At 48.7% G+C, this 16,903-nt stretch overlaps 1 protein-coding gene across 2 annotated transcripts in view; it reads left to right on the top strand.

The window, feature by feature from the left end:
• The window catches only part of USP9X (ubiquitin specific peptidase 9 X-linked), a 227,155-nt gene that overhangs the window by 189,326 nt on the left and 20,926 nt on the right, over positions 1-16,903 (top strand). For both annotated transcript variants that reach the window (XM_045002691.1, XM_045002690.1), the window contains exon 37: positions 1,541-1,766. In XM_045002691.1, coding sequence (XP_044858626.1) covers positions 1,541-1,766 — 226 coding nt within the window. The remainder of the gene's footprint in view (positions 1-1,540; positions 1,767-16,903) is intronic.

The raw sequence follows: 16,903 nt of genomic DNA, 5'->3' as shown, positions 1-16,903 counted from the left end.
TGTATGTGGGCAGGGCCGGGACCCCAGACCGGCAGCGGGCTGAGCGGATCCGGCAGCCGGGATCCCGGCTGGCAGGAACCAGCGGATGGAACCACCGAGTGGCAGTGGGCTGCCAGACCCTTCCCAGCTAGGGTCCCGGCCACAGGCCCCACTCAGCCCACTGCCGGCCTAGGTAAACAGAACCCCAGACCAGCAGCGGGCTGAGCGGGCCAGTGGCGTAAGATCAACATTTTAATTTAACTTTAAATGAAGCTGCTTAAATGTTTTGAAAACCTTGTTTATTTTACAATACAACACTAGTTTAGTTATATAATATATAGACTTGTAGAGAGAGACCTTCTAAAAAACATTAAAATGTATTACTGGCACGCAAAACCTTAAATTAGAGTGAATAAATGAAGACTCGGCACACCACTTCTGAAAGGTTGCTGACCCCTGGGCTAACCCATACTGGTTTAGTCAATCTCTAACCACCATAAATCACACTCTTCTTCCAGATCTGGGAATAGAATACCAATACTCAGTTGCTGGCTAGTAAATACACCTCTGCCCCGATATAACGCTGTCCCCGAGAGCCAGAAAATCTTACCGTGTTATAGGTGAAACTGTGTTATATCGAACTTGCTTTGATCCACTGGAGTGCGCAGCCCTGCCCCCTCAGAGCACTGCTTTACCGTGTTATATCTGAATTTGTGTTATATCGGGTCGCGTTACATTGGAGTAGAAGTGTAGTTGTGCAACACACTGGGAAGGTGTTAAACTCTCCTCCAGTGATTGGTCTAGAAAGGAACTAGCATTTACTCCTGTAGCTCAAGTAGTAAAGGTCTAAGCTAGGAATCTGATGATCAAAAAGTTCTTATAACCTACTGCTGATCTGTGTGTGGTGGGGGTAGTACAACTGCATGCGATTCACACAATCAGACCTTTCTAAAGCAGGTTTTGTACTTAGAAACTACAATAAACTGTAAATTATGGTGTGAATCACCAAAAAACACATTTCATGTTTGTTTTGACCCACCTAGTGCTTGTGTAATTCATTGATCAGTTATGCTTCCCCCTCTGTGCCTGATCCACAGAGGAATTGAGTCTGTGATGACTCTCAGCTTGGGAGCCTACATTAGAGAGCAAATTTGATGAAGTTGGGGTACGTATTGCTTTTTGGCATGTGTTGGAGATGGAAATTAAAGCCTTCTGGCTTAATATTTAACTCTAATTGCGGTACTTTCATTTGAAATAATTTGTATGAAAGAAAACCACAGTATGTTCCTTTTTACTGTTTAGTGAACAAAACAGTTAAGACAGCTCTAGTCAGGCTAAGTAATCACGTTCTCTGTGGAGATGTGAACAGATGAACAAAAAGACCTATGTTTCAGGAAAAAGCAGATTTCTGTACAATTTCTAAAGGAATGGGTGGTTCACAACAGCAAATGGAAGACATTTATGCTATAGAAAATGAGGGTTGTATCTTGTAAATATCTGTTAGTTATTATTTTAATGCTGATGTTACATTACAACTGTGATAGTATCTTCTCTGTTTCAGGTATGATGCATTATGCATCCTCCTTCGTCACAGCAAGAATGTACGCTTTTGGTTTGCACACAACGTCCTTTTTAATGTTTCAAACCGCTTCTCTGAGTATCTTTTGGAATGCCCTAGTGCTGAAGTGAGGGGTGCATTTGCAAAGCTTATAGTATTTATTGCACATTTTTCATTGCAAGATGGACCATGTCCTTCACCTTTTGCCTCTCCTGGACCGTCTAGTCAGGTATTTACACAGTTTTCAGTCTAAATACCTACTTATTTGTTTTGCAACTTGTTTAAATGTTGATTTGGAACAAGTGTCAGCATCAAAGCTGCAAACTCTGCACAATTGTTTATAAACAAATATTTGTTTATAATTTCTTATAAATCTTCTGGTTTTAATGGAGGTGAGCCTCAGGTCTTTCATTCAGACTCCTGCAATGCTAGAGGCAGCAAAAATCATGATTTCAATATAGTTCAAAAGAAAAAAGTTAACTATTTTTTTCAATCTGGTCAGTCTGGATGCATAAAACTTATTACAATTCCAAAAACAAACCTTCACTCCATCAGATTAATAACTACAGAATTAAGTATCAGAGCAGTGACAGAAGTAAGTTTTTTATTAATTTTCCATTTGTATTCAGAAAGTGATAAATGGTGTAAAATCTAGCAATAGAGCATCTGTGATGATGAAGCTGGGCATGTTTTAATCACTGATAGTATTACTTCATGTGGTAGTTCAAATCTTGCTATATAATCCTTGTTTGGTCTCCTTTTATAGTCTCCACAGGTGGATTTGCTATGCATTGCATATGCTATGCATTTAGACGCAGCAGCTGTTTTTATATTAAAAGCTGAATGAAAACTTCAGCATCTGCATTATTTATTGCACTGTTGTAATAAATAATGATGCACTATCCCCTGTCTCCCACAGTCATTTTTTCTGTTCAAGTGTAATCTAGTCTGGAAAATGGGGCAGCTCCAAGTTCCTTTGTAATGTAAATAGATGGATCTGCTGCTGGGATTATTGAGCCTACTACCTCCCCTCTTCCTTAACAGCCCAGCTGTTTTAACCATTCTGTTTTCTACCTTTCAAAAAAGCAGATTTTATTTTATTTTTTAAGGGGTGGGGAAGGTGGAGGTAGTGGTTGTAGATATTTCTGGAAATCCGTGCAGACACGTTTTGTGTGTCCCTGTCATTAATGTGGGAATGTCCTCTGATTCTGAATTCCGCTACCAGGTACTGAGTGCAGAACCGTTCTCCAGAACCACTTACAGTTCTTCACTTAGTGGTCTCCTGCTCTTAGTTTTGAGAACTGCTATATATGGCCCCCCGCTATGAGATGTCAGCCAGAGTCTGAAGCCAGGACTTTCAGAATCAAAAGCACAGTCTTGGCTCTTTTCTGTAGCCCAGTGTCTCCCACAATTCAGATAGATATGGGATATTCCTCTGGTCTGCAGCTTCTTGAGGCATTTCAAAGCTGTAGCACAGCCCGTGCTAGCCATGCCTGCTTCTCTGGCCTTCTGTGTGCTGCCAGAATGTCTGCCTCCACTTCAGCAGTCGTGGTGGTTCACTTTGCTCCTGACTTTTCTTTGTCTGCTTATTATTGTATCTGTTTTTTTCATGTATTAGGGAACAGGGTTTCTATTTTCTCCCTTTCCTGGATCAGCTATTTAGCAGTGAGATGTTGTCAACCACCCAAATCCAGCACTATAGTGCCCCTTGGTGCCCAGTGCCCCTGCATGGCAGAGCTACCAAACTAAATCCAAGCAATGTGCTATTTGTGAGACTGCTTTTACGGGCTCTTTGGAGGGTCAGTTATGCCTTGCTTTTTCTCAACCAACCAACCTTTGCACTGCTAGGGCACAGGACTCTGAATTGGACATGAATGTTAGGTCCTTTTGTCCCAAGAAGCTACAATTCCAGCATAGAAAAGCCTGATCTGGCAATACAGAGAGGGAGAGATTCCAAGTTTGAGGAGAACTTTATCTGGCCAGCCCAGGAGGTAAATCCTGGGGCAGAACAGGACCGGAAGGAAAAAACCCTTAAGGATCTACAGATTTCCACTCCCCCGGACCCAAAATGAGGAAAAGTTCTCTGTTCCTCTTCTTCCCAGTTCGAATTGGAGAACTCCAGCATTGAAATCCCATCCCCTTGGCAGAGGGAGTGGGACTCCACAGGGGAGGACACCGAGGGAGACCTATCTAGAGAGCTCAAGGCACTGCATTTAAAGCTAGCTACAGAAAGGTGGCAGTGCTTACAAAGCAGGCTGGAAATCCTACAAAATCCAAAAAGAGCAAAAAGGTTTTTTTAATACCTTTTCTTTTCGTAAGAGAGATTCATTCTCTAACTCAGACAGCTGCTCCACTGAGGAAGGGGACCTCTCAGATTCATGCTCTGAGCAGGATAGAGAAAAAAATGCAACAAAGGGTCTTTCTCCCCCCCCCCCCCCCTCCACCCAGGATTTGAAACCATGTACAAAAGGTTGCATCCACAATTGAGATCCATCCTGAGCAGGCAGAGGGACAAGCCTAAAAGTAAATAACCTGCCTTCTAAATCCTTACCTGATTACAGTCCCATTACATCCATTTTTTGAGAATGTGATCAGAGAGGAGTGGAAAACCCCTGATGAGGGTAAACGCATAAGCAGGCATGTACTTAGGTATTACAAGTTGCAATAGCCAAAAAAAAAATATTACAGACATACCAAAGATTGATGCTGCAGTGGCATCTCTAGCAAAGATATGGTAATCTCATCTGAAAGAGATTTCTTTACCAAAAATCCAGCTAATAGAAAGGTCAATGCCACCTGCAGAAGGGGCTTCATCAGCCACCCTTAGAGCATCCCTAGCGGCTACATGCTTTCCAAGAGCCACAACATTTTAGCTGATTGACCTTAAGGCCATGAAAGACAGACCATACTGACTTTTGGTCTACACATAAGAAAATTTTCACTAGCAACAGCCTTTGTGGCAAATGCTTCAATGGATACAATGAGATTTTCAGTCAAGGCCATGGTATCCACCTCAGCAGCCAGATATCACATCTGGCTTTGTCCCTGGAAGGTTGATGCTCACTCTAAGCAAATTGTGTTCATCTAAATTCCCAGGCATTCTCCTTTTTGGGAAAACTAGTGGCAGAAGGCACAACCAAACCAAAACACTTTCACCCCTACCCACCCAGTAGTCTGAGGGACGACCAAACCCAGCAACAGACAAAAATGCTGCCTTTGTCCATCCTCCTCACAAAGGAATCAAACAAAAGACAACAGGTATATCAGGGCAGAAACCCTGCATGGGGGTGGAAAATCCAGAAGTGGATCCACCCCTTCTGAGTCCACTATGAGAACAAACAAATGTGTCTCCACCCAGACCTGAATCTAGGTGGCAGAATTTCCCACTTCTCAGAGAATGGCCTTGATTGACCACAGACAAGTGGGTGAGAGAGGTAGCAGATACTTCCTGGAACTAAGGGCCCCACATCATTCCTCCTTAATCCAATCCCCGTTTTGAGCAACCCCCTCAAACGCAAGACAGTGTTAAAATCTTGCTGCTTCTTTTAGTGTCTGTATGGGTGCTCCACTGAAGGTGTGTCTGAGTCCCGATGCTGCTGATTCGAGAACTTTGGTGGTAGTGTCCGCTTAGCCCACACATGCGCGGGCAAACCCTCCTCAGCTTCTTCTTAACTGCCCTGGCTAGAGATGGAACTATAGTTGTCTGTCCGCAGATCATTAGCTCTCTCAAAATTGCTAATCTGTAGCTTCTCTTGAAGCCTTTTTTCTTTACTTCGTTTACATTTTATTTTGGCTGTTGCCAGAAAAGGACTTTTGTCTTCCGCCAACCCCAGGGAGCGGGGGGGGGGGGGGGAACCACCTCGCGACAAGGGTATGCCCGGCTCTCCAGGCTTCAAAAAGTTCTTTAGTTGTAAGGAATCTATACCAGTGACCGATGGACAATTGCTGTGTGCTCTCTGCCTGCGAGAAAAACACATTCCACAGAAGTGTGGCTTGTGTCAACAACTGAAGTCCAGATCCAGGAAAGACAGAGAATTGAGGCTATAACTCCTACTCATGGAGTCAGCCTTTCAGTGTCCAGAGTCCCAATGTCCGCAACCATCTGCTTTGAAGGGAGGTGAGCCCAGGCAGACACCCGTGAGCCACTCACCTAAGGCCTTTAAGAAAAGGTCTGAGAGTCCCCATAGCAAGCCCCAACCAAGCCATAAGTGATCTCTGGCTCAGTCATTATCACCAGTACCCACGGCACTGAAGCCGTCTAAATCTGGTACCCAGGGCATAGGCAGTACCAAACGGACAGAGCAAGTCAGGCTGCCTAAAGAAAGACCCAGTGGGAGCAGGCAAAGAAGCACTGATACCACGGAGGGATGAGAAACATAGTTCCACCCTGGAGAAAGTTCCATTGGTACAGATATCAAGATTGGTGCTGCCGGTGATACACCAGGCACAGATTGACCCTGCTGTCAGTTTCACGTCTTCAGCTCAATCGGTATAAGTCTCTCAGCACTGACACCTGGCTTCTCTCCACTCTTCTTACCTGCCATCAGGCATACCCGCCCCTCAGACCCACAGCCTCCCTGGTTTTGGGCAGTTGTGGTACTAACCACTGGGCCCCTTCCCATCAAAGTGGCTGTACTGGGATCCTTGGCAGGTCCAAAGGTAACAGGCCTCCATCTCTACTGTGGCCTACCAGTAGCCAAGGAAGTACCCTCCTTCAACTGCTGCTTCAAGGGCCTCTGAACCCCTTGAGCAGGCAAGGGAGGGAACTGGAGGCCCAACATGAGGATGAAATCACTTCTCAAGCCCACTTCTCATTGTTCTCATCTGATGTGAGATGGTGATGCCCCCTCCGCCATCCATGGCTGGTAACTTTAAACTACTCCAAGACTTGGCACAGAGGGTGGCAGGAGCACTATAAATACCTCTGCAAGGGGTGACTGAGTCACACCAGAAGCTGGTAGACATTTTACATTCTTCTTCTTCGAGTGATTGCTCCTATGCATTCCAGTTAGGTGTGTGCGCGCCGCGTGCACGTTCGTCGGAAGATTTTTACCCTAGCAACACTCGGTGGGTCGGCTGGGCGCCCCCTGGAGTGGCGCCGCTATGGCGCAGGATATATACTCCTGCCGACCCATCCGCCCCTCAGTTCCTTCTTACCGCCTGTGTCGGTCGTTGGAACAGTGGAGCGCGGCTTAGCTGACCTCCACTTCCCTAGCTACTCGTAGTTTCTCTCGTTAAGTATATAGTTCAGATGTTTATAGTTGTAGTTAACTTTGTTTGTAGTATTGTATAGTGTATTTATTTCACAGGGGTTCGGGGTTTATCCCCTTCCCCCCACCCGGTGCCGGGTCCGATGCCCGGTCCACAGGGTTTTATAATGCTCGGCCGGCCACAGGCCGATGCCGACAAGAGAGCCTCTCTTAAGTGCCTCGAGGAATCTCACCTCACAGGTAAGTGCCGCATTTGTGAGGCCTTTAATCCGAGAACAAAGGGGAGCGGGACTTTCGTCTCAAACACCTCCCGAGGGAGGCAGCTCTTGCTCCTCCGCTCTCGGCACCGAGCGCTGGTTAGTCTTCAAGGAGCGCTCCCTCGGCACCGGATCGCCGGTACCGCCAAGGCCTCTCGGCACCGGCCGTCGCTGGCTCCGACGTCCACTCGGCATGGATCCCTCTCCTGGAGGATGAAGAGGCACAATATCCTTGCTGCGTCCGAGCCGCCTGCTCCACAGCCGAGCGCTATGCTCTGTCGGATCGCCCGGCACCGATGTCTGCCATGGCACCGACAATATCCGCACCGTTAACTCCGGCCAGGCAAGAGCCGTCGAGTCCGGTGCTGGAAAGCTCCCCGGTACGAACCGTGGTCGAGCTCACTATTAAGCTGCGTCGGAGCCGCCTGCTCCGCAGCCCGAGCGCTCTACTACGTCGCACTGCCCGGCACCTGTACCTGCCGCGGCACCGACAGTATCAGCACTGTCGACTCCGGCCAGGCAAGAGCCGTCGAGTCCAGCACCTGAACGCTCCCCGGTGCGAGCTCTGGTTGAGCTCACTATTCCCTCCACGCCGGAAACATTTCCACAGCGAGGGAGTTGATGGCAAGGGCAGAGCCTGCGCTGCTTTAACCCCCGGCACTGCCGGTGCGGGTTATATTGTCTATCGGCGAGCCTGTCTTGCTCACCACCCTGCGTCGGCACCACAGAGCGGCACCGTTCACGATCGCAGTCCCGCAGATGTTCTCGGTCCTGTCGCCAAGCCCGTTGCCGGCACCGTTCACGGTCCTGGCACCGTTCCCCATATCGGTACCGGTCGTACCCGTGGCACTGATCAGCGTCCCGTTCCCCGACCTGGTACACTCGGTGCCGATCCAGCTCGAGATCTCGGTCAGCCTCCCGGCATCGCTCCGGTCGCAGGTCCCATTCTCGCTCCCGGTACCGGTAGGCCTCATGGTACCGATCCCCGGTGCCGCGTCCAGCGCCATGAGCTGGAGAGGGAGACTCTGCCCAGGGCTTTAACTTCTCCATGGCCATCCATTTGGATGTGCACACCAGAGTCTTCCGGGTGCTCCAGGCCAGGACTCTGACCCCCATCAGTGGCTGCACTGTACATCTTGGGCATGCCATCAAGCCAAAGGCCTACCTGTGATCCCATCCTGCTCTGTTCCATCAGAGCACTGGGTACCAGGGGCAACAGTTAGCCGTCCCCCTCTGACCGGTACGGAGGAAGTCCGGTTCTGCCACCGGATTCCCACACCCACCAGATCAGCAAGTCGTCCAGGAGCGTGAGCCCACACAGGACCCACTTGCCCCCGGCCTTCTTCTCCCTCCTCCCCAGATGAAGCGGTGGCAGAAGCGTACTCCTTGGGCCCTCCCCTAACCGGCCTGGGGGCCCATCAGGGCCTCCCGAGACGAGTGGCATTCACTATGAATCTCCAAGTGGCTACTATCCCACCCGTAGGCACGGGAGTCGAATGCATGTGCATGGTATCCTCCAGGGGCGACGGGCACCTATATGTACGTCTTTCCCCCTGCTCCCTTGTTATCTAGTCCGTCAATCAGACGCAACGCTATGGCCTACAGGTACCAGCCCCTAAGTCCAAGGGGGCTAGGCAAATGAACTTCCTGGGCCATAAGATGTACTCGGCAGGCGCCCTGCAACTTCGCGTAGCAAACCAGCAAGCCCTGCTTAGCCGTTACTATGGGCTGCGGAGAGAGAATTTACGGAGTCGGTTTCTCAAATCTCCCGTCAAGAGTTTGATGCCTTCCTGGAAAAAGGGCCGAAGTGGCGAAAGCTTCCCTCCAGACCTTGTTGGATGTAGCGGTCTCCACAGCCACGACTCTGGCCGCGGGTGTTGCCATGAGGCGCATTTCATGGCTCCAGTTATCTCCAGCTGCTGCACTCTATACAGGACTTGTCCTTCAATGACAAAGGCCTGTTCTCAAACTGACCCTAGGCTGCAAGGCCCAAAGGACAGCGATGTCACTACTCCCTCTCGGCATCTACATGCCAATGTCTCACTGCTGACCTCTGCGCCACCCTCACCGCCCTTACCTTGCACCTAGACAAGGACAGGGCTTTGCCAGCAGGCAACGCTGAGGCAGTCATAGGCGTTGGTCGGGACCCCAAGGGGCCAAAATCAGGGTCCTCCTAACACCAATCGGGCAAAAGCCTATCCCTCCTCATCCCTCTTAAGGACCCCTCTCACGAGCAATTCCTCTTGCAAGAGGTGCGGGAGCTATAGAGGAGGTTCCAAGGACGAAGGGACAAAAGGTTCTAGCCCACTAGTTTCTGATCCCCAAGGTGAAGGGAGGTCTCAGATCTATCTTACACCTGCGGGAGCTCAACAAGTAATGATGTAACTGTCATTCCAGTTTATGGTCCTCCCGGTCGGCCTCTATGCAGCCCCCTGTGTATTCACAGTGTCTAGCTGTAGTCGCTGCCCTCTCCGCCACCGTCGGATACACGTGCTCCATATCTGGACGATTGGCTCATTCCAGGGGCCACCGGGGCCCAAGTTGCCTCTCGTGTGGGCGTTGACTAGGTCCTATTCCTGCGTTTAGGCCTCATGATCCATATAGCGAAATCCACCCTGATTCCCACTCAGGGAGTAGACTTAACTGAGGCCACCCTGGACTTCAGTATCGCACAGCCTGCTTACCTACGCCTTGATTTCATGCGAGGGTAACCATTGTACAAGGTCTACAGACCTTCCCGGCAACTTTGCGTTGAACTGGCCTAGGTTTCCTGAGCCACATAGCTGCCTGCACGTGCGTAACCGAACATGCCGGCCAGAGACAGCATGGTCATGGTCACCTCGGTCCCCCGAGCGTCCTAGGCTCCCCTGACTGCGAGTCGACGCCCTCCCTGATGTGTGCAGGGGTGCTGTTCCATCTACCTCACCCTCGGTGTCCCTCATGATGGACGCCCCTGTCGCTTGGCTGGGGTGCTCACTTGGGTCAGTTTCCCACTCCAGACCTTTGGTTGGCTCAACAGCTGCCCTGGCACATCAATGTCCGGGAGTTGGGAGCAGTCTGCCTTGTATGCCAGGTGTTTCAGCAGCACCTACAAGGCTGTTGTGTCTTGGTGTTCACAGACAACACAACGGACACCCGTTGCATAAACAAGCACGAAGGAGCACGGTCCTCTTCTCTTTCCAGGGAGCTATCCAGCGCCGGGACTCCTGCACAGCTCAATCGACGGACCTGGTAGCGTCCTTTCTCCTAGGGGTCCGGAACACTCTGGCGAATCGCCTCAGCAGTTCCTTCCTGTCTCTCAAGTGGTTGATTCCTCCGGATGTTATCCATTACGTTTCCGGAACTTTGCTCTCGCGGGAACAGAACGAGAGAGAAGTTCTGCTCATGCCACGGCCTCTCCCCGGGCTCGATCTTGGCTGCTTTTCTGATGCCGTGGACGAGCCGTCTGCCGTCCGCTTTCCCACCGCTCCCGCTGGTTCACAAGGTCCTGCTAACACTCCGCAGGGACAGAGCGCATCTGATCATGATCGCTCCAGCGTGGTCCAGGCAGCACTGATACACCATGTTACTAGACCGGTCGGTAGCCAACCGATTCCCCTGCCTCTTTGCCCAGACCTCGTAATGCTGGATCACAGCAAACTTTACCACCTAGACCTGCAATCCCTGCACATCGCCGCATGCCTGCTGCGGGCCTAAACCGAGCCGAGTTACGTTGTTCTGCCTCGGTTCTACAGGATTCTCCTGGGTGGTAGGAAGCCTTCCACTCGGTTAACGTATCTGCCCAACTGGCAGTTTTTTCTTTTGCTGCTACGAAACACAAGGTTTCCCCCACAGAGGTTCCGATCCATTTCCTCTTGGATTGCCCATGATCTTCTAACAGCAGCGCCTGGCGCAGTTCATGATTAAGGGTGCACTTGCCAGCCGTCTCTACCTCCCTCCCATGGGAGAGTGGCCGCTTCATGTTCTCACACTCTGTGGTTTCTAGGTTCCTCAAGGGCTTGGGGCATTTATGCCCCCAGGTTCGCCGCCCCACCAACTCCTGGGTCTTCAACCTGGTTATAAGCAGACTTATGCCTGCTCCATTCGAGCCACTGACAACATGCTCGTTGAGATACCTGTCCTGAGGGACAGTTTTTTCCTTGTAGCCTGTGCATCGGCTGGACAAGTCTCCGAGCTTCGGGCTCTCACAGTGGACCCACGGTGCACTATGTTGCGTAAGGACAAGGGGCGGTTGGGACCACGTCCGGCCTTCCTCCCTAAGGTGCTGTTGACCTTTCATATCATCCGGGATATCTTCCTTCCGGTCTTCTTTCCGAAGCCCCATTCATTCCGACGGGAGCGCATTTGCCCTCCCTAGACGTCCGTAGGGCGCTCGCTTTTTATGTCGAGCGGACAAGCCTTTTTGTACACCCCCAACTCTTCGTTGTATTGGCAGACCGAATAAAGGGCCTACCTGTCTCCTCCCAAGGCTTTTCATCTTGGATGACGTCATGCATTTGCACCTCCTGTGACTTGGCCCATGTTCCGTCGAGCATCCTTACTGCTCGTTTCACCAGGGCTCAGGCTTCTTCTGCTGCCTTTCCGACTCTCATACCCTTCCAGGGGCTATGTCGTGCTACTACCTGGTCCTCGATCCGGACCTCTGCTTCTTTGGTCTACTGTCCAGAGATGATGCAGCTTTTGGCTCAGCAGTTTTGCATTCTGCAACATCTAACTCCGACCCCACCGCCTACGTAAGGCTTGGGAATCACCTAACTGGAATGCATAGGAGCAATCACTCGAAGAAGAAAAGACGGTTACTCACCGTTGTAACTGTTGTTCTTCGAGATGTGTTGCTCCTATCCATTCCAGACCCGCCCTCCTTCCCCACTGTCGGAGTAGCCGGCAAGAAGGAACTGAGGGGCGGATGGGTCGGCAGGGGTATATATCCTGCGCCATAGCGGCGCCACTCCAGGGGGCGCCCAGCCGACCTACGAGTGTTGCTAGGGGGTAAAAATCTTCCGACGAACGTGCACGCGGCGCGCACACACCTAACTGGAATGGATAGGAGCAACACATCTTGAAGAACAACAGTTACAATGGTGAGTAACCGTCTTTTCCATCTCTTCCAGAGTGGCCCTCCCTATTAACGAGACTCTGTTGGACCCTGCCCAGATAATATGACAGACTCCCGCATCTATCCCACCAACTTGCAAGTGGGCAGGCAAGAAATATTATGTGCCAGCGAAAGACACAGGAATTTGTTTGCACACCCATCTCCCAATTCGATCATTTGTGGATGCGGTTATTTCTAAGGGATGCCAAAACCAGTTTAAGTCTACCTCTTATGATGGTAACTGGAAGCACCTGGACCTTTTTTGCAGGAACTCCTCGGCCACCCTCCAGTTCCTAGTAGCGAACTGTCATGCCTTGTTGGCTAACTATGACTATCAAAACTATGCCAAGCTTAGTTTGATCCCTACTGCTGTTGTGGTGAGACAGTCTTCGTGGCTTCATCTGTCTGGCTTCCCAAATGAGGTCCAATTGACTGTGGAGGATCCTGCTTTTGAAGGGACGAAGCTATTTGCAGAGATGACCCATGCCTCCCTTCACACATTAAAAGATTCCAGTGCCATCCTTTGATCCCTCAGGATCTATACTCCTGGATACAAAAGAAAATGTAGTCATCAGCCTCCATTCAAGCTCCGCTCATCCCAATATTCAGCTCGATGTTCATGGAGATCATATGAACCCAAAAGGAAGAAGCCCAGGTTCCCTAGACAAGGTGTCAGGATCTCAGCAAACTTCCTCTCAACCCTCCACCTTGAAAACACAGTTTTGAAGGGTTGGTTGAGGTGTTTATAGAACACTCTTCTCACCGCTCCATCACTCTGGAAAATTCCACCATCCCTTCGGGGAACATCTCCCTCCATTCTGCAGCACCTGGGAATGGATAACCTCTGACCAATTGGTACTGGAGATCATCTGGGATGTTGTATAATCGATCCATTTCTTCTCCCTCCCCCCTTCCAAACACCCTTCACTGTCCCTCTTCACTGAGCTAGTGCCCATACATCTAGGGGGTGGAGGTTTCTATTCTCGTTACTTCCTGATACTGAAGAAAAAGAGGGTTGGAGACCCATACTGGACCTCTGAACCCTCAACAAATTTATCAAGGCTCAGAAGTTCAGGATGTTCACGTTATCAAAGATCATTCCAATGTTAGAGAAAGGAGATTGGTTCTTGTCCCTCGACCTCCAAGATGCTTACTGCCACATTTCGATCATACTGGATCATACCTAACCTCCTATCGCAGAACAGGAGACAGACTCTCCATTCCATCCTGTGGATTCTGCAGCTCAAAGCATGGCTCCTTCATGGTTCCAGCACATAGACATCTTGCTCTGAAGAGGCACAGGAGGAAAGGAGCTGCTCATTGTACCCATGTACAAAAATAGAAGAGATTTCTGATCTGATGCCAGTCCAAAGGTGAGACTCCTAATACAGCCACCTTACTGGTAGTCCTGGACTACCTGTTGACTCTCAAGAAATACAGACTCTCTATTAGTTTGCAAAAGCTTCATCTAGTAGCAATTGCAACTTTCCACCAGCAGATAGGATACTCAATCTTCTCCCATTTGACTACAAAGAGGTTTCTCAGAGGCAAACCTCTTCCCACAACCCAGTCTTCCCAATCCTCAATGGGATCTCAATCTAGTGCTACAAGGACTGACTAGATTGCCATTTGAACCTATGGCCATCTGTTCATTGACTCACCTTTCCACAAAGATGACGTTTCTGATCACCATCAACTCTGCAAGAAGAATAGGGGAGATAACTCTGGCGCATACCCCTTTCACGGTGTTCTTCCCTGACAGTCATGCTCAGATCATATCCAGAGTTCACTCCAAAGGTGACTTCCGCATTTCATATGAATCAGCTTATTCAGCTTCAGGCCTTTTATTCCAAACTTCATCAGGATAAAAGGGAAGCCATCTTCCATACGCTTGACGTAAGGAGAGCCTTGGCTTTCTATTTGGACAGACAAGAGTTTTCAGAAAATCTGACTCTTCCTCTCCATTACAGATGGGTCAAAAGGTACAACGATTTCAGTTCAATGACTCTCTCTAAGTGGGTCTCAAGCTGTACTAAACTCTGTTACAGTTGTGTAATGTAACAACACATCTTCAGTACGCAAGTACTCTACAAGGTCAGTCTCCTCGTCCGTCACTTTATCCCTATATCAGAAAACTGCAGAGTAGCTACGTGGGCATCTGCACACACCTTGGAAGAACATTATGCCATCCTGGAGGATTCAGCTCCAGATACCAATTTTGGTGCCCTACAGCTCTATCATCCATATCAAACTCCACTCCGAAGTCCCAGCCTCTAGTGGTGGGCACTGCTCAGGAGTCACAGTGGAGTACCCACAGGGACACTACTCGAAGACGACATTACTCACCTTGTGCAGTAATGATGGTTCTACGAGATGTGTGTCTCTGGGTACTCCACGACCCATTCTCCTCCCCTCTGCTTAGGAGTTCTAGTAGTTGACTAGACTCTGTGGTAGAGAAGGAACTGAGGGGAGGGTTCACCTATGCATGCTAACTAGCCCCATAGCAGGTGGGAAGCAGTGCATGTGCTGGCTGAACTGACACTGCTACCAGAGTTCTCGGATCAGCTGCTCAGGGACACAAACACACCTACAGCGGAGCACCCATAGGGGGACACATTTCAAAGAACTATCATTACTGCATAAGATGAGTAACTTCATCTCCTGGACATAGGATCAATAGAAACTGTTTCCTTAAAAAAAAATTCTTAGGACTGTGCTCCATTTTCTTCATTGCCCAGAAGCGAACAGGGTCAGCCATTCTAGATCTCAAGCAGCCTAACAGATGAATAAGACGAGATTCCAGGTGGAGACTATAGATTCAGTGGTAACATCTGTCTCAAGGGGACTTCTGTGGACCTGGTAAACGCATATCTCCATATTCCTATATGACCATGCACTGTAGTCTACTAAGATTTGCTTAGTCCTTGCCTTGAAGAGTTTCCAATCTGTCTTTTTGTTCTGTTTGTACAGTGCCCTGTACAATTGGTCCTGATACATGACTATGGCCCATATATGCTACAGTTCTACAGATAACTAAAATTAGTCTTAGTGTATCCGTTGTTGTCTTTTTAGCTGGAAGTTTGCAAATCTGCTAAGTACCCTGAAGTTTTTTGAGGGCAGATTTCCATCAGTTTAATATCAAGCGATTCAGACTCTGTTGAGGAAAGATGTCCTCAAATCTAGATGTCTGACAGAGATTAGCTTGTAGGGGCATCTCATTCTGTCTCCTCATTTATGCCATGTAGGTACCAAAGCACCTGAACCATTATGATTGCTGTAGTGCTTATTTAAGACCCCAGTCCTGCAGCACTTACCAATGTATGTAATTTTAAGCACATGAGTCATTCCATTAAACTCATTGGGACTATTCACAAGTGTTTCCAGGATTGGAACCTAAGTGTCAATCTGTCTCACAGTGTGTATGTTCTATTCCAGCGGCTCTTCAGAAGTTAAAATGTGATTCCTTGCATAGGCATCAATTCCAGGGCTGGAGCTATAGTCGCCAGCTTTCCAATATGCTGGGGTGGAGGCGAGGAATGCTCACTGCTCAGCCCCTGACTCTGCCACAGGCCCTGCCCCTACTTCACCCCTTCCCCCAAGGCCCTCGCTCCTTCCTGCTCCCTTCCCTGAACCTGCCATGCCCTGGCTCCTCCCCCTTTCCCCCAGAGCCTACTGCATGCTGGAGGCATGGGGAAAAATCAGCAGGGCTGCTGGCAGGCTCGGGGAGCTGATGTATTACTGTGACTCTTTGGCAATGTATATAGGTAAATTCTGGCTCCTTCTCAGGCGCAGGTTGGCCACCCCTGTTCTATTCCAAGACAGTCTGGGGTTTCAGAACCTTTTATGTTTACTTGACTAATTTCCTTAACCAAAAGTCTGGACAAATTTTAAAGAAGTCTTTTTTCCAGGCTAGCAATGGCCACTCACCTGTTTCACTTGGCACTTAATGTACTTCATTCTGTCTTTTGCCGTTTATTTTACCTGTTGTCTGCAGGCTTTTGGTCATCTTAAGGTCTTCTGTAAAGCAGACATCTAATGTCACCTACACTTTTCTGTAGCTTTCTCTCAGGAATCTGTCTTACTCATGTTCAGAATCTATTTAAAGGAGAACTGGAAAGACTCACTTAGATCTCTTTTGACTCTGTTCCACATAATGCCAGAATTATTCTTTTGTCTGACTAGAACAATGGATGTCATCTTCTCAGTCCAAGAGATTTTGAAACCTAGCTCTTGGGTTTGTTGATGTGATTATGGAGCAAGATTCTTGAAGTTTAAGTCCAGAAGGGACCATTAGATGATCTAATTGGGCTTTCTGTATATCACAAGCTGTTAAATTTCACCCAGATACCCTTATATTGAGCCCAATAACTTGTTTGACTAAAGCATGATTTGTGTTTGGCTAAAACATACTTTCCAAAAAGGCATCCAGTTTTGATTTGAAGTTACCAAGAGATGTCAGCACTTCCCTTGGTAGTTTGTTGCAATGGCAGATGACTATCTACCCTCACTGGTAAATTAAATTTAGAAATTAGGCACTAATTTTTATCTGGCTTCAGCTTCCAGACATTGTTTTGTTATACCTTTCTCCACTAGATTTAAGAGCCTGTTCAGTACTCAGTATTTTCTCCCTGTGAAGGTATTTATACACTGTAATCAAGTCAACCCTGGTGGTTCTTTAGATACACTGAAAGACAAAGGGCCCAAGTTGTTTATCTTAAGGCATTTTCTCCAGTTTTTCAACATCCTTTTTAAAATGTGGACACCAGAACTGGATGCAATATATCAGTATTAGTCTCATCAATGA

Source organism: Mauremys mutica, chromosome 1 (genome assembly GCF_020497125.1).
Source record: "Mauremys mutica isolate MM-2020 ecotype Southern chromosome 1, ASM2049712v1, whole genome shotgun sequence".
NCBI classification, from domain to species: Eukaryota; Metazoa; Chordata; order Testudines; family Geoemydidae; genus Mauremys; species Mauremys mutica.
The sequence above is the reverse complement of the archived record's forward strand: the minus strand, read 5'-3'. Positions and strand labels throughout refer to the sequence as shown.